The following is a 26,453-nucleotide window of genomic DNA, read 5'->3' on the forward strand; positions in this document are numbered from 1 at the left end:
ACTCTAAACGTGTTATGTTCATTCTAAACGTGGAGGAAAAACCCGGAGAAAAATACACGCGACCACGGGGAGAGAGGGAGGCATGCAAACTCCAAATATACAGGTGTCAGGGTCGAAACCACGACCTCCTGCATACCAAGGTGAGGGAGATAACATCTCGCCACTTGCGGCACCCTGTACCGGTTACGATCACGATATTCACTGGCGTGAGCACAAAGTGGTAGTGCCGTGGAATGCCCCCCACCTGTCCCTTGCCATTGGAATGCCTAAGGAAGCCGGATGCTTGACGAATCTGAAATGAGGCAACAACAATAAAACACTGATGCGGTTGATTTTTCGTCCCCAAAATCTATTTTCATTAAAAATATATAATGATTTGGTCATACTGCGTTGGCAGTGGGGCATACAATTCCGGTGGGCAGGCCACTGCATCCGGATGCCTGAGAACCGCCTTCCCCACCACATCCTTTTCTCCCAACTCTGCAATGGTCAGCAGACGAGGGGAGGTGCAGATAAAGCGCGGTTCAAGGTAAATCTTCAGGTCCTCCCTGAATCGTGGAGAATCACCCTTCAAGACTGGGAGGAGCAGCAGGCTGCCCACCGCCTAGGGGTGGCGGCGCTGCATCCACCAAGCCGCGGCCCACTTCGAGACCGAACAGCGTCTCAATGCCGATACGGATCGACGCCAAAAAAAATAAAAAGGAAATCAACCCATCACTTGCGGATTCCACTTCCATCTGCGACCGCGTGCCCCCGATGCCCAAAGATCTGCGGATCCAGAATTGGACTCCTCAGCCACCTCAAGAGCCACCACTAAACCTGATGGACGTCATCCTCGAACTCGGAGGGACTGCGTACGATGCATAAGCGCAAATAACAACACCATACTCTTTGGTTCTATTCGGTAAAGTCACGTAGGTAAAAAATAAAACAACAAAAATCACGACGTTTCGGCCATAACACAAGCGGCCTTCATCAGGTGAAGGGACCAGACTGTCTCGAGGACAGCGCTGGAGTGAAACACAGCCAAGCTCAGACCGCGACCTTTAAGCTGTGTGAGAGTGATTAAGGTGCCTTGACAAAGGAATTAGCATTAAAAAATCCATTTAATAGCGGACTTAGCATGATGAAAGGTGGGGAGAGGGTCAACCTGTGCAGGCTGGCGAGGGGGCAAGGTAGAGTCCATATGCTGGTGGTGTGAAAAGGGAATTTTTTAAGAAGCTGCGAAAGTTTGGGGTACCACTACTTGAACAAATCTACTGTACCATTGAAAATTAGTTTAATGTTTGGTTCGATTTAGAACGTCTTTCCAATGGTTGCTTAATTTGAAACCATCTTCTCGGTTGAAATTGTGTCTGTGTAGATCTGAATTGCCTCGTGAACAAATCTCTGATAAAAACCCGTGGGTTTGCAAAGAACCTTGGTATCGGAGAAAATTATATCGTGATCACCCACAGCGTTGTAACAGTGATCAGCTACGGCAGAAGAATTCGCTCTGCCGTGTTTCAAATCTGATTTGTGCTCGCGAATTCGGTCACCAACAAGAACTCAACACATCCTTCAACAAGCCTTATCAGTAAACACACACAGAGTACTTTATAGCTATGCCACGTTCTAGGAAATGGGCCATTTTCATTGCATATTTTACCACAAAATGTATGCGAATACAATCATCGATTTGCATTCCGTGGCAGAGGTAAATATAAATCCACTTCTGAATGAAGACTTCCCCACGGCATGTTGGTCATGGCGGGTTGGTGAATGAATGAGCCCAGGACTGGTCCAGATGATGTCAGCCATGGCAGGGAACCGAACCCAGGTGGTGAGATTCGTAACGCGGTCACTTTTAATCACGAGAGCTGGTAGAAGTCTACAAGATGCACACGTCCATGATTAATATCCACTCTGAAGCTTTGGATACCTGACAGGGCCAGAATAAGGTTTTTGTAGGCTCTAGGTGACTAGGGACTTCTGTTTCGTAGGCCTTCAGTGATAACTTTGTACGGTTCTGCTGCCCATTGTCACGACCCTTGCAATACTGTCTATTCAAAATGATATTGTGCAAAACACACTATTTGAAGATGTTATTTCTAATTTTGCATTGAAACAAATCTCGAAAAGTTAATCTTCGGTCAATGTGAAAAAAACATTGACATTACTCTGCCTCTTTGTTTCTACACTGTGCCTACCCTTGCTTTTTAAACATATTTATTCAAGAAGATATATTGGTTTTAATTTTTGATTTAAAGCTTTCGTGACTGCAGGGATTCATATTCTTGGTTCTTTCGGTAAAGTCACGTAGAAGGGAAACAATAAAATAATCAAAATATAAAAAAAATTCTCACAACGTTTCGACTGCAACAAAAGCAATCATCATGTGAAAACCACAAGAAAATGGACCAAGAATATGAATAAGATATATTGGTTACATTTTTTTTATCATACAAAAACACATGGTCAGTGGTCAAATGTTATTTTTTAGTAGGCCTTATAGTTTTTGTAGGCCCTAGGCAGTTACTGTGGCAGATGGATAATACGGCCCTGGTACCTGAGTCTGAGTGTTAAAACATTTATGTGTGTCTCAAAACACAATTCAGCATAGATTGCATCCCTTTGTTTGAGATGTGGCCCGTGGATGCAGATATCACAGAGCTACCACCCGAGGTAGAGCCCTTCGAGTGACCTCTGGTCAACACAACAGGGGAGGCAAGAACCTTCATATCCGCCCTGCCACAGAGTCATGTCCGTAGCATGCCAGTGAAACCGATGTGTTCATGGTCAAGTTCTGATATCACAGAGCTACCACCCGAGGTAGAGCCCTTCGAGTGACCTCTGTTCAACACAACAGGGGAGGCAAGAACCTTCATATCCGCCCTGCCACAGAGTCATGTCCGTCGAATGCCAGTGAAACCGATGTGTTCATGGTCAAGTTCTGTGCTCAAGTTTCTCGTCCTTCCCCTAGCACCTCGGATATAGCACGGCTGACTACGAAGGGTGCGAAAAAAAAGTTCAACAATGCATGCATACAAGAGTTGGATTTAGCCAAAGTCGAAATGTAATGCGATGTTTATGTATTAATGCGCAGCCATTGGTGACTACACTCGCAACTTGGCTCACAAAGCTATACCTAATAAATGAAACTGAACACTTGAGATCCGAAGTTTATTCACAGGCCTGCCTGGATTCAATACCGACACCCACGACCCGCCATTTGCCACTAAGTGACGGTGATGTCACCAAGGCGCCTGTGCCAGGCTAGGTGCACGTTGAGGCCACGTGAAGTGTCGAAGGCTCGCTGGTGGCAGAAGGACTCGGGACAGACCCAGCAGGTGCCATGGGTTGTTCTGACTGACATGACCGGGAGATGTACCCAGCTGTACCCCCTCTACTGTGCCAGTTTGCTGTATTTTATCCGCCCGGCGCTCCGCTCATTGTTGTGAGCGTCACTCCTCTGCCCTCCGTTGTTGCTGGAGGGGCGACTGCCTCTACAACTGCCCAGTAGCTCAACCAACAACTCTAGTGACCCCTGATCCACCCGGCCGTGATTATCACTCATTAACGTGACTTAAGTGGGAAGCCGTTGACAATTCAAGTCTATTCTAGATTTAAAGCTTTCGTGACTGCTAGGATCCATACTCTTGGGTTCTATTGGGTAAAGTCACGTAGCTTCTTCCACTCCAGCGCTGTCCTCCAGACAGTCTCGTCCCTTCACCTGATGAAGGCCGCTTGTGTTGTGGCCGAAACGTCGTGATTTTTTGTTACTTTTTTTGTTATTTTATTTTCACCTACGTGACTTTACCCAATAGAACCCAAGAGTAATTCAAGTCTAGTTTTACATAACGTTATGTAAAAAGTTGGAGGGGGGGGGTAAAAAAACCCTTTGAAGTTAAACACGGGCTCCACTATATTTGACAGCACACAACAGTGTTCCTTCCTGGGTAACACGCCTCTCCCCTAATGGTCTCAAGAGGGACACCTTTAACGAAGCGCAGAGCCACCAGCCAGCCATGAAAAAGCGCGGATTTTTTATTTCCCCAACGCGGAAATTTTTGGGTGCTCAGCCAATCACACGGACGGCCGATAAACATTCCACCCCTGCCCCCATCCACACTGGGAAATTCAATTGAAGGGGGGGGGTGTGTGCGCGAACTGTCGTTGCCACAGCAACGGTTTACAGCTGTTGGGATGACGTCACTGCGTTGAGAGGCAACAGCCTGGAATGCACTTTTATGAATGAGCCCATGGCCAACGAACGTTCACATACGTGGCTTTCATCTGCGACCAAAATAAAAATGGCATGCTAATTTATGAACCGTGCACCCAAAACCACGAACTGAAATTCATCTGAAAAGCTTTATGCATATGGAATTATACTTGTGCATCGGGTCGCTGTGTTTTACCAACTGGCCAGGAATTGCCATTATACATTCAACTGCATTAGCAATCATGAATGCAGTTGTGTAGATTTATATGATCGCACTTAGCCAGATTTGTGAAAATGTAACGCTTACCAATAATAGCAACTGGTGCATGTGCAGCCCTTTTGTCAATCCACTGCTGGACGTTCTTCCAACACCATGTGGGTCAAGGTGTTTTGTGACGATTTGTAAATACGCGCATAGATGTGCCAATGGACTGTAAACGTTTTGTTGCAGATACATCATGTAACAAAGTGATGACAGTACCACCCAAAAGGAGGTAACACACCAGAGTATGATCACAGCAGCGATAGAGCAAGGAGTTCTCTTATTTAATCAATGGAACTAAACAATTTCACTGCCAGGTCATCGGTTGTCTCAAGAATACTTGCATTTTTTTGGAAAGAGATCTTATCCCAATACAGGACCAATTGGTTTGCATTCTGGCTGCCTTCCCGCTAGTTTGTGGTTTCCACAGCTCTGAATCGCTCTATCTCAGGGGGTAAAATGAGAACTGTGCATGTAACAAATACTAATGTATTACAGAAATGAAATTCAAGACATTTAAAAATAGAAAGAGAATACTCGTTGGCTCTTTAGGTAAAGTCATGTAGGTATAAAAGAGTATGGATCCCTGCACACAAAAACTTCAAATCTAGATAGAAAGAGAATAGTTAAGCCTTTATTATGGACATATATGAAAAAACTAAAGTAAAAACACATGTTCACATGAATTTGTTAATACTTCAATAAAGTCAAACTTTAAGTTGTAGACACCTAACACATTCAAGAATAAACTGTACACAATTAAATTAATATGCAGGCAATATCAGAAAATCAGTCTTTGGAAAGGATTTTTTCCAAGCTCTCCACTAATTTGTTTCTCTTTTCCCAGATCACAGCTTGGTCCATTTTGTGCTTCTCCAGTTGCGTGAAGATATCTGCGTGGAATTCATTCATTGCTTGAAGCATTCCATTGAACTTCTCCTGGTGGAAAAAAAATCAACTGTTTAGTACAGCGTGGAGTTTTACAGTTGTGCTGTGTAGCTCTCCAATGTGCCTTTGGTTGTTATTTTACGTGATGTTCCGCTTACATGTGCTTATAGCTTTTGGCAACTGAAAGGTTTGAAGTTTCAGATACCGTAATGTTCCTGAAGATGCTCGAAACGTGTGGAGCAAAATTTCAGACATCGTGGCAAACAAGGTACAGCCCAAACAAACATGGGGGGGGAAAAAATCAACTGTTTACAAGTTGATAGTCATATTGCTGAACGAATCAGCATAACATGGTGCCAACAATAGAGATTGAATATGTTGCAAAGTACATTTAGCGTATTTCAAACTCTCAGCTTCAAGGTTCAAATTCACAGGAAAAAAGATGGAATACTGGTCACGTACCAATAACAAAATACACTCGTCATTTAACATTAAATATTTATATTAATGCTTGTGCATCAAATTGTACACATGACAACTGTTTGCATTTTGTGCAAATTATATCCAAGCAATACATTGAGGTTAATGAAGTAAATGAGACAGAACAAATTATACAGAATGAAAAATAATGTGATAGAATGCACAAGACTAAAGTAATAGATTGGTAAATGGAATCACAATGAATTGTGGGAAAGGAAAGTCATACCTCATAAATACAATGCACTTGAGTTGATAACAATACATCAGTTAATGGAAAACAAATTATTATTTTGGTCAATGAACGGTGCACTTATGTTTAATGAATTCTGTTAACCATTTTATCCAACTTACATTAACCTTTCTTTTGTCATTTTGCGTAAAACGCATTTCGTTCACTTGTTGTTCTTCCAATTGATGTTTTCTATCGTGCAGAATATCGACTTGTTCAATATTTGCTTTTCGTTTTTCCTCCAGCTTTTCCATCGCCCTGTAAAAAAAAAAAATCCAAACAATTACATACATGGCTTTCAATTAATTATTAGTTCTATCTACAGATCAGACAAGCTACCAACAATGCATCACACATGACTGATAATTATCTTAGGAACCGTGGTAACGTTTGAGTGCAACCAAGTGGAAATTGACAAGTGGTGATTATATTATCGACAAAAGACCGAGGAGGGGAGGAAGATTGGGAGGGGAGATCGGGCATAAAATTTGAAAATGGTTGTTGGAGCACAGTACTGTGTGATTCAAAGAAGAATGAAGTGTATGGGAGAGGCAAGCATATAACTGAAAAATCAATATAGTTCCTGCTAGGCGTTTCCTCCCAAGACCAATTTAGGAAGGTCTTTCAAACAGACTTAATAATGCAAGGTTTGTTTTATTTTGTGGTTCAATTGACCATGTTGAAACTTATTCCATTGATAGAAACTATTTTGAAATTGAGAAGCATCAGAGGTTTCCCCGACTCCCATTATTTATGTAAAAGTATTTGTCCTAGCTATGAATGCAATATGCAGGGATGTGGAACCTTTTCATTACTAAGGGCCCATCAATAGATTTTGCCGACCAAAGATTAACACACCTCAGTCACTACTGTCACTGGCTGGGACCCTTCCAGTGACAGAAGTTACTTAGGTGAATATTCGGATTAAGGGATACAATAAAAAATGTTATATTTGTTGAAACCTTTAGTTGCTAGATGGAATTGGTTAACTGCTTCTGAAAACGAGTTTGTCTGTTTCAGAACTCACGTGAAATTAAAGGTTTAGTCATACGTAGACCTGGTGAATTAATGGTTAGGCATGTAACGATGAACTAATTTAAATAATTTTACGACAATACATGCATTTAAATTGTGTATAATAATTCAGGTCTTTATCAATCTGCTGCTGGATGAAGGCTTCGCCATAAAATATCAATCATGACAATATTCACCAAGCTGGTCAGAGCAGGTTGGAAGGGGGGGGGGGAGCACAACCAGATCAGATATTTTATGCATGTTTTTTAAATTATTTTGCACCAAACGTAGCCAAACATGCCAAATCGGAGGTGTGGAGAAAGGACAAAAAGCTAAACACAAAAAAAACAGTTCTAAATTAGTTTTCAATTTAGATTTAAAAGTGTATATCTCCAGTGGCTTCCTAATATTAGAAGGAAGAGGGGTTTCCAGACGGCCATAGAAGCACATCTTAAAGTGTGACATGCAGTGACCATCTTTGTTCAATGGTTAGCCAAAAGCCGCTGGGAGGATGACCAGAGTTTGCGTGACAATATCACTCATCACGGATGTTAATTATGACCGAGATGAGGAATCAAACTTCAGGTCGGGTTCATAGTCTAGCGAGCTAACTGCTGCGCCACCACTCCTTGTGTATAATCAGTTATCTTCTACATTAAAATTTACACCACTATCGTCTTCATTAACACAACCATATATTTTACACAAATCCAGACCCTTAAATTGTGTTAATTACTATCCCATTGTACAGTGTATAATATATAAGAGAACAGTAATGCAGTCCATAACACACTGTCCAGAAGACTTGAATTGACATACCCAAGCCAGTTCAGAAATTCCTTCTCATTTTCTTGCTTGCGCTTCTCGGCCTTGAGTTGAATCGTTGACCGCTGGTCCTGACGCGTGGCTTGCGCTTGTTGCAGGTGGTCCTCCTTCGCAGTCAGGGTCCTCAATTTATCCACGTTCATGTCCACCTCACCCCCCAGTTTTTCCAACTGTCAAGAAACCACGCAGTAAACAATGCTCACACAGCACACTGTAGTGGTATGCATTTCAGACTTCATTCTTAAATTTGACAGCATAAGTGACTATTACAGTATTTACTCTCTCGCTTATATAGATTATCATCAGCCATGGTCCATCCATCCCAGCGCCTCTGATTAGCACAGTTGGTTATGTATGGTGCAAAAGAAGTTCACCATACATCCACTGCTGAGTGAAGGCCCCCATAAACTGCTGCCACCTGTGATACCATAATCCATTTCACTTCTACACAAGAATGTGAACTCAATAACTCCATCTTCACGGCGGTGATGCTATCAGGGCATGTTACAAGATATGAATATATGGATCATATTTGAACGTCTCAATAATGTGTACACTGCATTCAAAATACTAATTAAATGAAGAGAGTTTCTAAAGAAACCGTGCAGGCGTGACTTTCAATCGATAAAAAAACAAAGCTTTCATCAGAATTGTTATGGCCTAATCCCAATACAGGTGCTTTTAATATGCCAATAAATATGAAAACAATCAACATTTTAATTCAAGACAACATTCAGAACTACCCTTAAGAGATATCTTCAGAGAATCAAGCTACCTAAAAGGTACTTTTTAATTAACCGTGGTTTATTTTGGCAGATAATTATAACAAAAAAGCTTTAAAGGCACTGCATGATCAAAAGTAGTTATTTAAGCTACTTGGTACTTCTAGACGTTCAGGAATCACAAATCCAGCTCACGTGTTTGAAGACGACTATCTTCTCCTCAAAGTACCGTTGACATTCCTCCATCATCTTCAAGCACACTTCCAAGTACTCGAGAATGTCTTGTATTGTCTTCACACGCAGCGACAGCTCACACAACCTCTTACTATTTTCAGCCTGAAGGATAAGCACAGTAATTATGCAGACGCACATGCTTTCCAAACGAAGGTCCTGCAAAGAAGCTCGAGGATAGTCCACCACTGACGCTGTGGCAAAGGTCTGATGTTCAAAGCAGTCTCTAGAAGTGGTCTGCAATGGTAATCATGTTTAGAGTAACGTGTGAAATGTTCTGCACAATATAATATAAATTAATGGTTCTTCAACTGGCCAGAAAACTTCAAATAACCTGCCAGGCTATGCCATTCACAAATATGGCTCACCAAGAAAAATTACAGATTAGCGAGATGAAAGAGAGCATTAATAGGCGAGAAGGCCTGAAGACCATTAGTGGTCAAATATACAGCTTTTCGGATGTCAAAGCACCATGTAATATCATAACATCTGTACACATGACAAGAAAACAACGCGCGGCCCGCTAAGACTTGCTAATTTTGTAGCACTGCGGGGAAATATAATTGAGGAAGCCTTCATTACAAACAGCCACCGTTTTGAATGAAAATAAAGATTGTCACCTTCTGGCTTTTCAATTTCAAGACACCGTCTTTGAGCCGGCGAAGTTCCTCCTTCAGCTGCTCAGGACACTCCACGATCTGCGAGCGAAGCAGGGCCTGGTTCTCTTTGGCTGTGGCCAAGTCCACCTTCATATCGTTCTGAGAATTCCAACGAGGTGAAGAAAGTAGAAACATTTATTACGGTCCAGTTATTATGGTCAGGAATGTTATTTTGGTCGAGGACTCTTTCGTGCGAGTGTCGACTTTTATCATGTATTATTCCAAAGTTTGTGCAATATATGCTGACTAATGGTCAACTTTTTTTACCAGTAATTTAGTCTTCTCTGCCAATTCGCACTTTTTGATGGCACCGTCTTCTCCAAGTTTGGTCTGCAAAGATAAATAAAATATTTTATGAGGGGACATAAATAACTGCAACTTAAAAAAATCTGAAACAAGCAATAATTTTAATTCACACATAAGATGTTCTGTGTATCCAGTTTGCTATTCATGTTTTAGTCGAATTGCTTAATTCGAGATTGATGGAAAAAAAATGTATGCGTCCTTCAAATAATTCCTACTTAGGAACAGGATACACTTCCATTTCATTTTAAGTTAATTTCGAACAGATTGCATAAGCTATCAAGCCAAAATATGCTGCACATGACAGATTCCACCGAGTTATTTACGATTGGCACTGGATTTATCAAATACCTTGACATCAGTCGTGGCTGTTGATCAGAAACAAGTTAAGTGAAAAGATCGGATATATAATCTATACAAAATGACAGACACCATGCATAAGAACGGCACTGGGTGCGAGCGGTAAATTAGTCATGGCGGACATGTGATTGACAGAGCAGTACTGTACCACTGTCTTCTTTAAGTCCTGGTCGACCGTTTCTTGTAGGCCGGCAACCTCCGCTGATAGGGGGGTGATCTCTGCTTCCAACTGGGCTGGCACCTTCCTACAAATAAAAAAAACCAAACACACGATTGGCCAATGATCTCGGAAAATGTTTCTAGACCAAGTTTATCACGCTGTCATATGATAATCGGCCCAAGTAATGAAGTATAATGTTATATTAATTAACGATATTCCATTTACATTTGCAAAAGTTATTATTTTACATTTTTTGATGTCTGCAATGCAGATGTACAGGACCTACAAACGCAGGCAACTTTATACAAATGCTTTTGGAATACTGCAACATATGTATTGGTATATGGCAAGACAATATTTACTTTAGAAATCAAGTACTGTTTTAGTTGTTGATAACTTTAAAAATAAAAAGGTACTTACTTAATCTTGTCAATTCTGATTTTCAATTCTTCATTTTTTCCCTTCAACTTCTGAAAATGCTGCACTTCCTCTCTCTGTTTGAAAGCGCTCTACGTTAGTTACTTAGAATTATAATTTTTTGCACCGAATAAAAAATGAAAGTGGGCTACTTTTACATGCATCTGTACAATTTTATATAATTCTTAGCAAATCTGGCATTGTTATTTTAAAATACAATTAGCACACTCAATTGCAAGCATAATTTTGGTAGGCCAACAAACTGCTTTAGTATTAAAGATCCCATACCAGACTTTCTGCTTGCTTCTGAAAGTTTTCACTTCTACTTAAATGGAAATTTAAAAAATTGTTCACAGCACTCCAGAATCGCAGAGTCCGCCTTGGAGCTGATGGGAAAAGAAGGCATTTTAGAAACAGGATTTTTAAAACACAGCATACTTTTCTCGAGCACACTCCAAAGACACAAACAACTCGTATGTGGTAAAAAAACAACTGTGATACACAGATGACCAAAATGTGTGCGGGAAGAAACATACTTGGATAATTAAGATCTTTCTTCTTAAAGTCATAAACCTTGCAAAGGGGCATGAATTTCTCCCTGGAAAAAGAAACATTTCATCAATTAACTCATTAGACACCACAACTTTTGTCCATATTTTCATCGCTAAAAGGCAGGGTATGGTTTTTAAAAGTTCCTAGTTCCTGAGCAATATACATTATAGAAAAGGTTTGAAGTATCGTGTACAATTGTCACACTGAATTAACCATGTACCCACAAGTTAAACATAACTTCAGATAAGTTTTACAAATGTGGTTTAGTGGCATTCACTGTTTACATTCTACTTCTTTCAGACATTTGAAAATCAATGGATTGAGATTTACTCTTATGTCAGTTGGGATTGCGAAGCCTTTAGTAGCGTGCTTACGTCAGACTTCATAGCTTAAGTTTCACTATCCATTTTAAAACATATCACTACCATTCCTAGAATTATTTAACATTTTACAAATTACATAACATTTTTGCAAAAAAGAATTTCGACAATAAACTATATGCTTACATGTAGACAAATAAGTTGACCTGAAAAATGGTCCCTTCCATATATTCGTAGACATTTTCCGTGAAAGCGTTCTGAAAAGGATAATTACATAACACATAGCATTGTACATATTTAAATAATTTTACACTTTGACTGGTCTTGTACCGTTTTCTAGGAAAACCATTCAGGTTAAAAAAAATTCAGTCTGCTATACAAGACACCAATGTTAAAAGAAAACACGTGTTACTTTACCAGGAAAAAGTTCTCATTCCTTAGGGGACACAATGACTGCAGCAGTCTCATGTACAAGTGCTGCATCACTTCAGCCTACAGGACACAAGGCAAAGGGGAACAAAAAAATTAGCCGGCACAATAAACATCAAATTAACTCATTTGGCAGTGGTGCTGAAACAAAACCTCAAGTGGGCTAATGCTTGTTTTCAAGTGCAGCAGAGTAAACCACAAATATCTTAAACTATCGATTTCATTACATTCTTTTCAAACTACATGTAAACAATGTAGAAGTTAGAGAATTTCACGTACAAATTACTTTAAAGCATATGTAAAAAACCTTTGTTGAAGCCATAAGCGTTGATTAAATATCAACCTTTTGGAGTTTGTGTTAATGCTGTGAGCGGTGGTGAGCGCAGAGCATTTCGAAACCTGACAACCCAAGTTCAATTGCCAGCCAGTTCTGACAATATTGGCAAGTGATATTTCAACTGGTACTGGATAAAGGAGTACTTGGTTCGATGTGTGAACGTCAGCACAGGGGAAACAAGGCAGCCGAGGGGATCGTGGCGTTTGCTAAGAGTACTCGCTACCGGGATAGTATGGGTAAAACATTTTTAGACGGAAATGTATTAGTAAATAATGAGATTAAATACGACAGGACATTTTTTTCTACAAGACAGAACTTGATTTTTACTTCCATGCGGTTATCTTGCAGCGCATTATATCAGAATGGGCAGTGTAGATCACATCCAAATCTCCTCTCAAACTCAAAATGACCAAATATTGAATCAACCAGGCTGGTCAGTGTGGGTTGGTGAAGGTTAGCAGCAAACCCGTGGCAGCACGAAACAATTAATTTGTTGCTGCTCTACCGCGGGCAACTTGTATTTTTCCAGTAGCCTCAGAGTGTTAATTATTTTAAGTTAAAAAAACCCATACCTTTGGTTGGAGTATGTCACTTTCTGAGATGCTCTTTCCCTCAGCCTCAGAGAGAATGTGGGTTCTCATCATGGTCACTATGTCTTCGGCCTTGCAAATGGGGAATGTCATAACCAAATCCATGGCTGCAGCCTCTTGAAGTCACCTGCGTACAATATTCACATTCACAGATTCACACGTGTAACATTAGACGCATTATAACTCCTTGGATATGGAATGTACCAAAAATACGAATGCAGGACCCTCCACTCGGCGAGGCTTTTCCACATTTAGACATTAGACATTCGTGAATGCAGATTGTTTTTGTTACGTTTCAAACCAGGAAAACCAGGTTCAGAAGATGCATCATCAGCTCAAATGACTACCGCAATGAATGAATACAGAGGGCAAATGAGAAAACAAACACTCAGGATCGTAGTCATCAGGGTAAACATTTCTGGACGGCGTCTGTAACAGTTCTGTCACCCCGTCGCATGCGTGGTGAGTTCTGGTTCTTACATAAAGCAATCATTCATGGTATTGAGTATTGACCAAATGTCCTCGTGTTGGCCACCTTTCTGACGATTTATACCAAGTAAATATTTCGTGGCCAATGACATATATACACGCACTTACCCATGTACTTTCCAGGCCTAACCGATATCGGACTTTGCTCAGACAACATACAGTATTGCATACAAAACTTGGTAAACAGGCGCTAAACTTAATTCAATTGCCAGCGATGTCACGATCCGCCCCCCCTCCCGCCCGCCGCCGCCGCCTTCACAACCCCCTCAAGTTATTGCCCAAAAACTCGTAACACCGCAAAGCTTAAGCCAAGGGAGTAAAAGGCGAAGACGATTCTTCTTCTTATTCTTCTTCTTCAGCCGTTCGCAAGCGGCACCCCCGCTGTCCACGACGCCAACCCGCAATCGCTGTGGCTCAAAGCGCAAGTTTCACGTACCGGACGAGACGAAACAGGAGGGGGCTCCCCGGAGGCAGCAGGCGACTGACGACTAACGTGAGACGACTGACGTGAGGCGACTTACTACGACTGTCGCCATTCAACTTTGGCGCCACTTCTCACGAGGCGACGATCGCCTCCGCCAGAGCGCCGCGGATTCTTTCACCGTCAACACCCACCCCGAGCCGTTCAATTTTAAAATCGGCCGACGCTGGCCACGTGATCTCGCCGCCGTCCAATCAGAAGGCGCCGCCGAACCCGGGGCGCGACGTCGATTGGTTGAGACGAGCGCCGACCGTTGCTTGGCCGGAACCACCACGTGACTCTGCACCCCGACCCCCCACATCCCCCCACCTTACATCCCCCCACCTCACATCCCCCCCCACATCCCCCGCACCCCCCCACCTCACATCCCCCCCACCGCACATCCTTAAATTTTCATTTTTACGCGGATGTCTATGCGAAAAAAACCCCACTTCTATAGGTATAAATTATGTTCAAGTTAAGAAAATTTAGTTTGTTAACGAACAAAACACAAATGTGTAGTCGGGAATGTATTGATCCTGTTTTATTACAGAGCCACGCCAATCAAACTTTGTCCATTGTTGCAAAGATATTGCAACTACTGTACTGTAGAGGGCGATCTCAAGTGGATTCCGGATTAACCGGAGCACATATTCGGTTTAAGCACGTGGCTTGTAATCAACATTCCCAAGAATAACGATGTATAAGTGTTTTTAGATGATTAATTTTGGCTTTAGGGAAAAATCCATGGGTTATTAATCTATGTCAAAATCTCAAGTGCGTATAATTGAGAGTCTCCTGGAAAATCAGGCCAGGCGATGCAGAGGGTCAGACCAACAACCAGAGAGCGATTTCCCACTACACAGCCAGTCAGCACCTCCAGCCACATCGAACTCCGCGATGAGGAGCGGGATGAATCTCCCAGAACTCGTTTCACGACCAGAAGGATAACTTTTGTTCCAGGTTCACTTGTGCTCCTGTTTTTACATTATTACTACAGTGTATTATTAACAATGGGAAATGTGGAATCTATCCTCCCATTTTCAAGTCGACCTCATTTACCAGCATTTGAAACTGGTTTTACTCCCTACACGTTCCTCCAGAGGGAACCCTCTTCCCATATGCTCACTCTTACCTCCAGAGTTGCTCTAAGTCCACGTACGGCAAGGGGGCGCTACCCAGGGATGTTGGGATGGAGGTGACCACTGGATTATTAGCTCCTCTGCATTTACGTACGTTGAACTTCTTTCGCACCGTACGTAGCCAACCATGCTAATCGGAGGTGCGGGAAAATCTTGCATATATTGTGTCACATGACCTGAAGGACAGGAGTGGAGCAGGTTGTGAAAGCCGACGTACTCATGGAACGATGTAATTGGCATAGATTCAGATAACTCCTCAAGTATAAATAAATATTCTGATTCAGGGTTTAGCCACGATCTATCCACTGCTGTATGAATTCTTCCCCAAACCACTGCCACCTTTCACGATCTTGTGATGCAAAATATCCATGTAGCTCGCGTACACGAGCTGATTCGATTGCTCTATGCGGCAGATGTCCAAATAAACAGCGTGCCGTAGACCGAATCGACAACTTATTGTGAGCCAACCCTCTATAAGGGATTGCCAAAGAAAAGGATGATGTCCAAATGAAGTAAAGTTTAGTAGCCAAGCCTCTATGAGGGATTGCCAAAGAATAGGATGATGTCCAAATGAAGTAAAGTTTAGTAGCCAACCCTCTATGAGGGATTGCCAAAGAATAGGATGATGTCCAAATGAAGTAAAGTTTAGTAGTCAACCCTCTATGAGGGATTGCCAAAGAATAGGATGATGTCCAAATGAAGTAAAGCTTAGTTATTTGTTGAACTAGACGAGAACTTGAGGGACCAGGATAGTGTAAATTGCAAGAGTGACCTTTAGGACATTTCTCCTTTGGCTGCTAGTCCATCGTCAGTCTCGACCACTGGCAATCAACCCTTCTGGTTGAGTGTCCTGCTCAAACCTACTTTTTTTTAACAGTCAATGATGCCTCTCATAAAGCATGTGCAACACATTAACAGAATCACGTTTCCCAAATAAAATTAAAATGTTTCATGCATTAGATACGTCCATCGACAATGGGGTGGCAAAAAGAACTGTTAGCAAATGTGAAAACAATTTGACCCTGATATCTATTCGTCAGCTACTATTCTAATTCAATATTTCCGAAAACAAACGCGAGCTGGAAAGTGATATGTAATCTATGGGTATGCATGTAGGGTTTTTTTTCTTCCGAACTTGTCCTTCAAAACATATTCAAGTTTTGATTTAAAGCTTTCGTGACTGCAGTAATTCATATTCTTAGTTTTTTCGGTAAAGTCACGTTGAAGAGAAACAACAAAATAATCTAATATATTATATTATTTTGTATATATATTATATTATTTTGTTGTTTCTCTTCAACGTGACTTTACCGAAAAAACTAAGAATATATATTCAAGTTTGTTTTGTTTAACAATGCGAAAGAGAATGTGCCACAAGCACACAGGGCTGTAGAAAGCTGTCAGGAAATTACTGCATCAGAATGTGTAATTCAAACTATGCTGCACTCTTGTCTGTAAAACTAATATACAACAAACTGCTCGGAAATAACCACAGAATCTGCTCTGGATGAAGCTGTGTGGGTGGGGAGCGTGCTAGGGGAGAGGCTGCAATGCTTGCAATAAAACAAGAATGTTGATTTTAAGTTAAGAATTTGAGAAATGTTTTAATATTCCTTGGTGGCCATGGATCGAGAAACGTGCTTTACAAGTGTGCCTTGTTGAGATGTTTAAGGATTATTAAATTATTCTGCAGGATAAAAAATAAATGTTTGACCAACGGAGGGGAAGGGATTTTAAAAGTCTCTGCAGGACTATTATGAAATCCTAGAATATAAATTCCAAAATGACAAGAATTCCATTCGATATCAAATGTACACTATTCTAATCTTGCGTATGGCAATATGTTCAGAAGCTAAATGCCATTGTCGAGGCCTGCTTGTCACAAGAGGGCTAAGCTGAAAGTTGACTGATTACAAAAAAAAGTCCGTTAAAAAAACCCATTGCACTTTTGAGCATAGCCATTAATGATAATCATAAATTGCAGTTTTTTCAATAAATCTATTGCTTGATGAAGGCATCCCATGCCATGTCAGTCATGAGGCTTGTTTGACCATACTTAACCATGATGGATAGTCAGTGCGGTATGATCAGAGGGCAGCCCAAGACCAGTTCAGATATCACTTCCCACGTGCTGTTAGTCATGGCTGGGAATAGAACTCAGGTGGTCTGGCTCATCGCGCAGTGAGCTTACCACTGCACCACTCTATCGCCTAAACTTATTAGCATTGATGCATACCAATGGGATGTGATTATTTACCTTCACTGATTCATAAAGTATCCATTATATTTTAAGTGTGAAGTACATTTTTGATTCATAAGTGAAATATAACGACAAACTTAACTCAAATGTGGTATTGCAGGTCTCAATAATATGTTAATAGGGATAAAAATGCACACACACATTAAGGGTGTAATTATTTAATCCGTATCCAGTCACCTCAAGTGATTCGATTAATGCATTGTTCAGATTCATGGCCAAATATATCTATTTTTTTTACATTGTCATAAATGTAGCAGCCTCTAATATCTGTATGGTTGTCATGAAACTCGCATACAAATCAAATTCTCTATCATTTTTTTCAAACCATACACACGTACCGCATGCTTGAAAATCGATATTCCTTGACGAACCAACAACGGCGCATCACTCGACCTCCGTTGTAGTTGTTGGCAGCAGTAGAACAAAAAGCGAGCACTTCACAGCAATGGTGATAGAATAACTTTTATTTGGCTTTTTTTAACTGATGTAATAACAGGTACATTCACTACTGCTAACACATAAGTACGGTAATGTTGCCGCCAAAGCGTTTGGTTAAAATTGAAAAGTAAAAAGGTAGCACCTGACGTTTATGCTCCCCCCAACACCTAGGCAGCAAAGCCTCATATTTTTGGTTTGCCTTGCGGTTATTAAAGGTACGGTAGTGAGTAAGGATCCAGCTCCTTCACCTCGTGTCCCTCCTACTTTATGGTTAGAGAACCCTTCAACACCAGAACGGGACGAAACATTTAAAATAACCACGTAGAATTTTACAAAACACGTTTCAACTTTACTTAAAGTGTTCTGATGAATTAAAACAAAAGCGCTTAACGTATGTTCCATATATATGCATGCACGAACACATATATTTTCATCAGGACTAAATTATCACGTTGCATGGTCGATAGCAAGGCTCTGTGAATGTTGCTAACGGGCAATCCGTTGGCTCCTTTTTCGGGACATTTCGCTCAAAGCAAACGCATTCGATTCCCCTTGAGATACACCCATTGTTAACTCAACCATTGTAAATTTAGTTGCTAAGTCAGCATATATTTATTTGTATTCATTTTTATTGGGACGAAAAAAAGCAACACGAGATTTAAAATCAAATTATGCATGAAATTATAACGGTAAAAGTCAAGGAAGTTGATGTTGAAGGGCTTGATGTTGAATCTCGCAAGGACCATTCCTTGCCTCAAAACAATACGCCTGATATGGACGTTGCTGAGCAAGAGGCGACTGTGCATCTATATGGGCGACAAAGCCAGCTCACCCCGGGTTCCTCGACAAAGGAATGCCACCCGTAGCTCCACCAGAAACCGCATCCGAGCAAACTATGGCAGATGCAGATACCCGATGTACAAATGGAAACTGTGGTCACCCAGGACAGACCATGCAACTATGAAAGGAGACATCACAGTGATGATACACTCTGCTGCTCCTGACGCGCTTGTCTGGCTTGACCACCTGAATGTGAAATTGTCGTTGTTGCTCTGCGTCTACATCAGCAGCCGTACAACAAGAAGTGCATGGATAGTGTTTCGTGGGCCATTTTGGAGTGGTAGGCCTCATGTGGTCAAGTGCTGTATGAAAATGTCACAGCCAATATCTGGCACTTTGACCAGACATTAAGTTTACCACCCCTGCACTAGCGAGAATGCAGGGCATCCTTAGTGGGGGTTTTTTCACCTCCTGATCTGATGCAAGACTGAATATATATAAAGTTAATATAATTGTGAATAATGGTTTACATAACACTTTGACACATGTGCAACTATTATAAATTCTGGATCATTTTGAGATGGGGGATGGAGTTGTGGCACAGTTGTGAGCGCACTGCACTCTGAACCTGGCAACCCGAGTTGGATTCCTGGCCATGGTTAACATTAGAGGCGAGTGACATCTGAACTGATCTTGGCCATCCCTCTTCACCGATACATACTGACCAATGTGGTGAAGTATGGTAAAAAAACCTCCATAACGGACAGACACATCAGGTCTTCATGCAAGAGTGGATTGACAAAGGGCTGTAAAAATTTACATGCACATTCATTTTAATGGGTGATTAACTATCATCAGCAGTAACAAAGTATATCTACCATCAACTCACAAAGGAACATCATTAAGTCCATTAATAGGCAATAATCACAGGTTTAAAACACTTTTTTCCACCAACGTTATTAATATACATTCATTTAATCCGTGTGCTTTATTTTAAACAAGGTGAGATCCCATTAAGATTACCCCAGTGAGATTAGATCACGGGATACCTGGATTAAAACAAGTAAAGGACAAACACTGCCTTATGACTGAAACATGTATTCAGTAAACTTGTAACGATGTACTTGCACAGCAATTTGATCAACTGTCATGATTAGGCTTTGCAGTTCAATTCAAGGATGGATTCTTTCGTCTCTTATTTCCAACTCTTTTGTATAGTTTCTCATATTCACCTCTTTACTTGTAGTATTCTTCACTCTATTAGCCTAAATGTACCATCAGCAAATCGTTAGCATATCATTTACCAAAGTCATGATAAATCGGTTGTATGCTCACAAAGCAATGCACCTCTCGTGACCATAATAATTTCATACATTAGACACATCGATTATTTAAATGATCTGCTGTGGAAATGAGTTGCATTTCCGCATCGTGACAATTCATGGAATCGCCGAGGGCATTAACCATCACATGCCTTGGACAAGATTCTCATCCCGACGCATGTTCACTTTCACCAGATTTGCACACAAAGTGCCAATGCGACCATTACCACCGACGATGGGGTCAGTCATGAGAATGATGTCAGCTAAGGATGTGAAAATGACCCCTTTGTCCCCTAAACTTCTACAAAACATCACTGGCTCAGGCTTCTGGAATGGATGGAACTAATTGACACCAACAGTGCCAATTGTGACAATGGGGGCTCTTGACTTTTTACTTTAAGCGCATGCACTAAAATGACTACAATTACATTTTAAAAGCTTCGAAAGACGGTTTAGAAAACAAACAAAAAACCCACGAAGTTTATTCTTGAATTGAATTGTAACCCCAAATTATGAAAATCAGTGGGGAACATGGCTCATCATACCTAGGGCCACATTCTCCTCTTGTCAGTCATATTATACACCAATGAGGTCCTTGAGATCTTCTGATCTTCTTAATATTCCGAGGTTAAGGCTTCGTTCCTGGGGGTCATCGGGCTTTTGCCAGTGCAGCTCCAAGACTATGGAACGCGTTGCCTCTGATAATGAGACTAAACAGGATCTTTCTAGCTATTTAAATCTGCCCTGAAAGCTCACCTCTTTAAAATTGCCTTTCCCCCCATAGTTTTGGTCATTTACGCTGGCTCTGTCATCTTTCCCTGCTTTCCATACATGGCACATTGGAATCCTTGGATGAAATGCGCCTTACGGATGTAAATTATTATTAATATATTTGTCGTGGAAATATTCTGATGTGTCCATTACCAACAATGAAGGATTTTTTTTTTAATCAGCCATGTCCTCGAGATATTAACGTGGCCCCTATAGTCCTCGCCATGCACATCATACGCGGGATTCCCATCACCGATTCAGGGTTTTAGCAGTTTGTTTGGGAATGATTCCACATTATTTTGAGAATGGGCATTCTGAATTTTGACTTTAGACACACGCATTAACGTTACTACAAGTCGCATGTTAATAAGCTTCGATAGACGTTCAGGAAAAGAAAAAATACACCAAAGAAAATATTTTTTAAAAACCTATCTTTTCCAACTGACCCATTCGAGTTGTAAGGCAGTTACATGTAAGGTTGCTTGTGCATTCGACAACTTGGATTAGGCCCCATTGTAACGCGTCTCTTGTGAAATTACAACAACCACGTTCTCACCAGCCTACAGGTGTGTGCGAGATTATGTGAGTCTACATCACATTCCTTTGGCTTTCCGATGCGAGGACACCCGATGATACAGTGGTGAGCTTAAATAAAATAAAATGAATACAAGACGTAGTAGAAAATACCCTGCATATCTAAGTCTACTTTCTAAAATAGTGTGTTTTCGTAATATATTTGTGTATATAAAGATACTTTCTTTTAATTGCAACAGTTTTTTTTATAAGGTACGCATGTATTCATTCAAAACAAACTATTGTGCGAGTTAGCAAAGCCTCTGTGGACAGTGGTTAGAGGCAGAGTAAAGTTCAACATTTAAATAAAAAACTAAAACAGTAGCACAAATTCATAGACCACCTGACTTCACACATTCGTTAAAAGGCTTTTCTAGACATTCGATCAAAGCATTGTACGAATAGAAATTCAACCTTAACGTGACCACATCAAATTTACTCTACAAAACACCCACGTTGTTGCGCTTCTTTTGAAATGTCTTGCCGTGATTGGCGAGTGTTGTTGAAACACCTGGCAGCAGTGAATCTCAGCTTTTAACAATCAATCTAATTAACAATTATTTCCCAGGAAAGCCTCACTCTGTCTCAATATTAGTATTCAGAAGCATCCTGCATTGGGATGTTTGATCAATTCCAAAAATTAAGTGGTTTGCTTTATGTGTGAAGAAAACTGAATTGCCCACAGACAAACCCACGCTCCTCTCTCGTGGTCACCTCGCAGCCTCACGACTACAACCCCTGGCAAGCCCTGGTGGTCACCCATCCAAGCACTAGCCAGGCTGAAGCCCTATTAGCTTATCAGATCTGATGAGATTGGGGGATTTCGAGGGTGATTTGGTTACAGCTAGATTGTGGGGTTCATCAGGTTAACCCTAACACCAACATGTAGTGTGTGTCCAGTCATGGCTGTACAATAGTGTTCTCATGTTGTGGCAGGTCCAACTATAGCTGAAGGTTTTTCAAACATGGTAGACTGCCCTCCTATAAAGCTGTCCACAGTCATTAATAATATGTTTACCAATGCGTTCTATTAATGCTATTCTTTCTGACGGTCGGTCGGCTGAGACATTGCAATCTACTTTTACTCAAACTGCCACAACATGTTCTTATTCTTGGTTCTTTCGGTAAAGTCACGTGACTTTACCGAAAGAACCAAGAATATGAATCCCTGCAGTCACGAAAGCTTTAAATCAAAACTGCCACAACATGTTTGTATTTGGTCTATCCGTTAAACTGTTATTTATCGCGAATGATTTATTGACGTTACATCAGTTGAATTTGTACTCCTACACTGCATCAGAGCGAAAGTGCCTTTCGGCTACAACAACACGCCGAAGGGGACGACGACTGCGGCGATGGAACAATGAAATCAGTCGGTGTGCAAGAGCTCGAGGGATTGTTGCTTTGCAAGACCGTGAGAGGTGGCGACGGCTCTGGGAGGCGTTCGTCTACAGTAAGCAGATCGTGGCTGATAAGGGCGTTGAATCCACCCACCATCCTTGGCCAGTGGCACCAGCCTGCACTCGGAAAATGTCAAAATAAGAATAATCCGCGGACATGTACCCAGTGTCTCTCTAGTATAGTCACAGTTTACCCAGGGATCTGCCGTGGCTACAGTTCTAGAAAGCTCCACCCCAGGTTTTTTTTTTTACAATCACAGACGACAAGAACAGCTGATCAATCGGGTACGATAGGAAAGCAGAGGTATAATGCTCAATACGCCAAAATGGAATTGTCTGAGCTCTTGCCAGATCTGTCCTCCGAGGAAGCTGCCTTGATTCTTGGGCTTTAAAACCTGAAGCGGAGATCGCTGCTCAACCGGATCTGGAGCCGTGGCAATTTTCTCAGTGAACCCTTAAGGCAAGGCAGGTCAAAGGCCACTCTTGATGAAATTCCTGCCGTGTATGCGCGTGTGCGTGCGGATGCCAATGCCGACCCCTGTTGTCGGCGGGACACGGTGAACCAACGTGACTCAGGTGGGCCAATGGAAAAAGGGGTTAAACAAAAGACCGTTACATATTTTGCAGCCTGCACATAGGCTGCACTGTCACGTTAGAAAACCCAGAACGGAATTTATTTTTCCATCCCACTGAGAACGGAGTTGCATTGGCCCGTTAGCTGTTACAATCAGGTGCAGGATATTCATTCTGCACGGAAAGAGATGCGTTTTTTCAGGCACTTGGTAAAAATTCGGCTTGTGTGAAGAAATTTATAAAAAAAAAACATTTCTCGCCATTATAGATGCATTGTAGTATCATTATGGGTTCTTTGTTTTATAATCGCTAATGTAGAAATAAAATGTACTTTGAAGGGAATTTATCACCATCATAATACCATTTATATGGATCTCTTTGAATGTGCTGCTGAAACAATGAAACACTGATTCCTGGAAAGCTAATTGTTTTTTAAGTAATGTTATTACAATAATCAGACACAAGGCACACAACCAGTTACCTGTGTAATATTTGTCAATAGCTATTATATATATGCTTCATTGTACAAAATGTGTTGTGTGTGTATAGGAACACCGTTATTCCTGAAGAACACGAAATATGTAATTCGCCAAAAGCACCAAGGTTATGTGCAAATAATCTGGGATTAACCACTACGATTTTTATATAATTTTTGTGCTAAAAATAACATTTCCACGTTTTGTAATTTTTTTTATATAAATCTTTGCGTTCAACGTGGAGTGGAAACCTACATCGAAGGTGCATTACAAATATTGTATTTTTTTTCCTGAAAATGTTAGGGATGAAATAATGTACATTCTAAAGTTAACTTTTTCAGTTCGTTAAAGTATTCACAAGTATGCATGGTGCATGAACCGCTGAATTTAAACATTTATATTTTTCATCAGTGGTATTCTTCTTATTATTATTGTATCCATATTCTTGGTACTTTCGGTAAAGTCACGTAAATAGAAAACAACATTTTTTTAAATAAAATAAAAATGATTAAATTGAAAATAATAAAAGCAAAAACCCACGACATTTTGATTGCAACACAAGCGGTCTCCGCCTGATGAAGACCGCTTGTGTTTCGATCGAAACGTCGTGGGTTTTTTCCTTTAATTATTTTCAATTTATATTTTATAATTTGTATTTTATTTTATAATTTTTATTTTATTTAAAAAATGTGATTTTTTTTCTTCTATTTACGTGACTTTCCCGAAAGAACCAAGAATATGAATTCCTGCAGTCACGAAAGTTTTAAGTCTAAATTTATTCTCCTATCGTTCGTTTTCTCTTTTTTTTTTACAAATACATGGACGATGTAGCGATATTTATGAGACAAACACAAAAAAAGATAAATACTTTGGAGTAGGGATATTTGTTTTCTCAATTGCACTAAATGTCTGATGGAAGCAAGGTCAATGCAACTGTGCCATTGCTGCCGCTTGCATTCCTCAATACATTGCAACCACAAAAAGTAACGGGCTCATTTTGTGTTTATATCAAATTTATATATATTTTTACTTTTGTCCAAACGTCTTCAGATACTGTGCTATGTCAGCGAAAGTTACCAAAACTGCCCTCTCCTTTTACATTTTAAGAATTCATCTCCATAAAAACGTTCAATCGCTACGCAACTCGTTCATGCAGTTCACTTCTGTAGGGAACATCAAGAATGGACACCACCACCAGAATTCAAACGTAACACATCGTTTTGGATGCTTCGGTACGGCAATAACGGAGAGCAGACGCTCATCGTCAGTGATTTATAGCACACGATCCGATGCTCTGCCCGCTAAACTAAATAGCGGTCACAAAACCAACCTCAACCCCGTGAGCTAATCGCCCTTTTCTTTTACAAAATACGGTCCCCACTTGCATCTAATCTTGGTGGCATCCACTTCATAGTGAACCGTGTGCCTAAATTCGGCCCTGCGAGCCCCTCTGAAATAACGAATCATTAAGAGGACAACGCGAGAGTGGCTCCCAGCTTCCCGCCCATTCATCTTAAAACGCGACTCCAAAAAATAATATACGCGGCTGGAATAAACAATTGCAGCGGCAGGCATCTTTTTGACTCGTGCGCCACTGCAGATGTGTGCCTGGCTGCAGGCATCTCGGAGCTGTTCACGAGACCCCAGCAGCTGATCTCCAGATAAAAACAGCCGCAAAATAGGGAGGGCTTAATAGTGACATGCCGCTACAAAGACAAGGTTCTCCCCCGTAGCCGTACAGGACTGTTGAGGCACGTTCTGGTCGGGCTTGATGATAGCAACACCATACCCTCTTAAAAGGTTTGCGCGAACAACAAAATGCCACTGCAGGCACACACACACACACGGACACGTACATATACAAATAAAGAGAGAGAGAGAGCGTATATCTGAGAAAGTAGAAGCCACCAATGAAACCAAAAAGGCTCTATTAGCGTGCTGCCCCCGTCTGCCGTTCAATCTCAACCTCTATGTGCGGCGCTCTCAACTTTCAGCCAAGTTCGTGACATACCCAAGCGCAGCACGCCCAGCTTCAAATTCGAGATCACGATGCGCCCCGACAGCCGCACAGACTGGCCGCGCGTAGCGCCGGCCGGGCGTCAGCCCTCCGGCCACACCACCCCTTCTTGGTGCGTAACGCATGGCCGGGCACGGAGGCCAAGCTGGGCCGCGTGTGGGGAGAACGATCTACGGGGACGTCGAGCCGCGGTCGTCTCGGCCGACCGCCCAGGTGACACCGGTGGGAAGGGGCGGGGGCGGGGGTGGGCGGCGGGGTGGGGGGGAAGGCAGAGTAAGGCCGAGGAGCGCTCCGACGGCGGTCCTCGTCGTCATCGTTTTGCTCGTGCCCCCGCCCGTTTACGTCGTCTGGTCCAGGGCGCGCAGGAGCTCGACGCCCTGAAGCAGGCGGCGGCAGTCGACGACGGGGGCATTCACCTCGCAGTCGTAGCGCGTCAGCTCGGGCAGCGAGCTCCCGCCGGCCAGCAGCCGGCTCGCCACGTCTGCGCACGGGGAAAGCGCGGTGATTTGTCACTCGTCATCACGCTCGCGCCTCTCGTCGAAGGATCGGCCGCAAGGTCCGCGACGATACGCTGGTATCTCAATCTCTTCGTGGCCTTGCCCCACCGTACCTCGCTTCCCTCGTCTCGTTCGTTGTGCCCCCCTCCCGCTCGCTCCGCTCTCAATCTCTCCTACTCCTAACCGTTCCCCCCTCTCCTTGTGTACAATCATTGGGAGGGAGGGAGGGAGGGAGGGAGGGAGGGAGGGAGGGAGGGAGGGAGGGAGGGAGGG

The 26,453-nt window shown here is 41.9% G+C and overlaps 2 protein-coding genes across 5 annotated transcripts in view; both read right to left on the minus strand.

Annotated features, from left to right (window-relative positions):
* Positions 1-5,084: 5,084 nt before the first annotated feature.
* NUF2 (NUF2 component of NDC80 kinetochore complex) lies at positions 5,085-14,120 on the minus strand. Its single transcript, XM_032964893.2, has 14 exons — positions 13,908-14,120; positions 12,965-13,109; positions 12,044-12,118; positions 11,813-11,883; positions 11,291-11,352; positions 11,043-11,140; positions 10,758-10,831; positions 10,326-10,422; positions 9,782-9,844; positions 9,476-9,613; positions 8,820-8,960; positions 7,897-8,072; positions 6,186-6,321; positions 5,085-5,405 (listed from the first exon to the last, which is right to left on the minus strand). Exons 2-14 carry the CDS (start codon positions 13,085-13,087, stop codon positions 5,256-5,258), a joined length of 1,404 nt encoding a protein of 467 aa, XP_032820784.2. The 5' UTR covers positions 13,088-13,109; positions 13,908-14,120; the 3' UTR covers positions 5,085-5,255.
* A 3,659-nt stretch (positions 14,121-17,779) lies between these two features.
* LOC116948331 (hypoxia-inducible factor 1-alpha-like) overlaps positions 17,780-26,453 on the minus strand; it is a 77,060-nt gene continuing 68,386 nt past the window's right edge. For all 4 annotated transcript variants that reach the window (XM_032964898.2, XM_032964896.2, XM_032964897.2 and 1 more), the window contains exon 16: positions 17,780-26,164. In XM_032964898.2, coding sequence (XP_032820789.2) covers positions 26,022-26,164 — 143 coding nt within the window. In that variant the 3' untranslated portion in view covers positions 17,780-26,021. The remainder of the gene's footprint in view (positions 26,165-26,453) is intronic.

The sequence above is a fragment of the Petromyzon marinus genome, chromosome 33 (genome assembly GCF_048934315.1).
Source record: "Petromyzon marinus isolate PM22_M1 ecotype Great Lakes invasive population chromosome 33, UKy_Petmar_22M1.pri1.0, whole genome shotgun sequence".
NCBI lineage: Eukaryota > Metazoa > Chordata > Hyperoartia > Petromyzontiformes > Petromyzontidae > Petromyzon > Petromyzon marinus.

Bases quoted from the DNA above. Each gene is read 5' to 3' on its own strand.
- NUF2 (XM_032964893.2), bottom strand. From the start codon at position 13,087: ATGGATTTGGTTATGACATTCCCCATTTGCAAGGCCGAAGACATAGTG. The intron at 11,353-11,812 runs GTAAGCATATAG...TTCTTTTTCCAG, and splicing joins GTCAACTTATTTGTCTACAT to GGAGAAATTCATGCCCCTTT. The intron at 10,423-10,757 runs GTAAGTACCTTT...TTTTATTTGTAG, and splicing joins ATCAGAATTGACAAGATTAA to GAAGGTGCCAGCCCAGTTGG.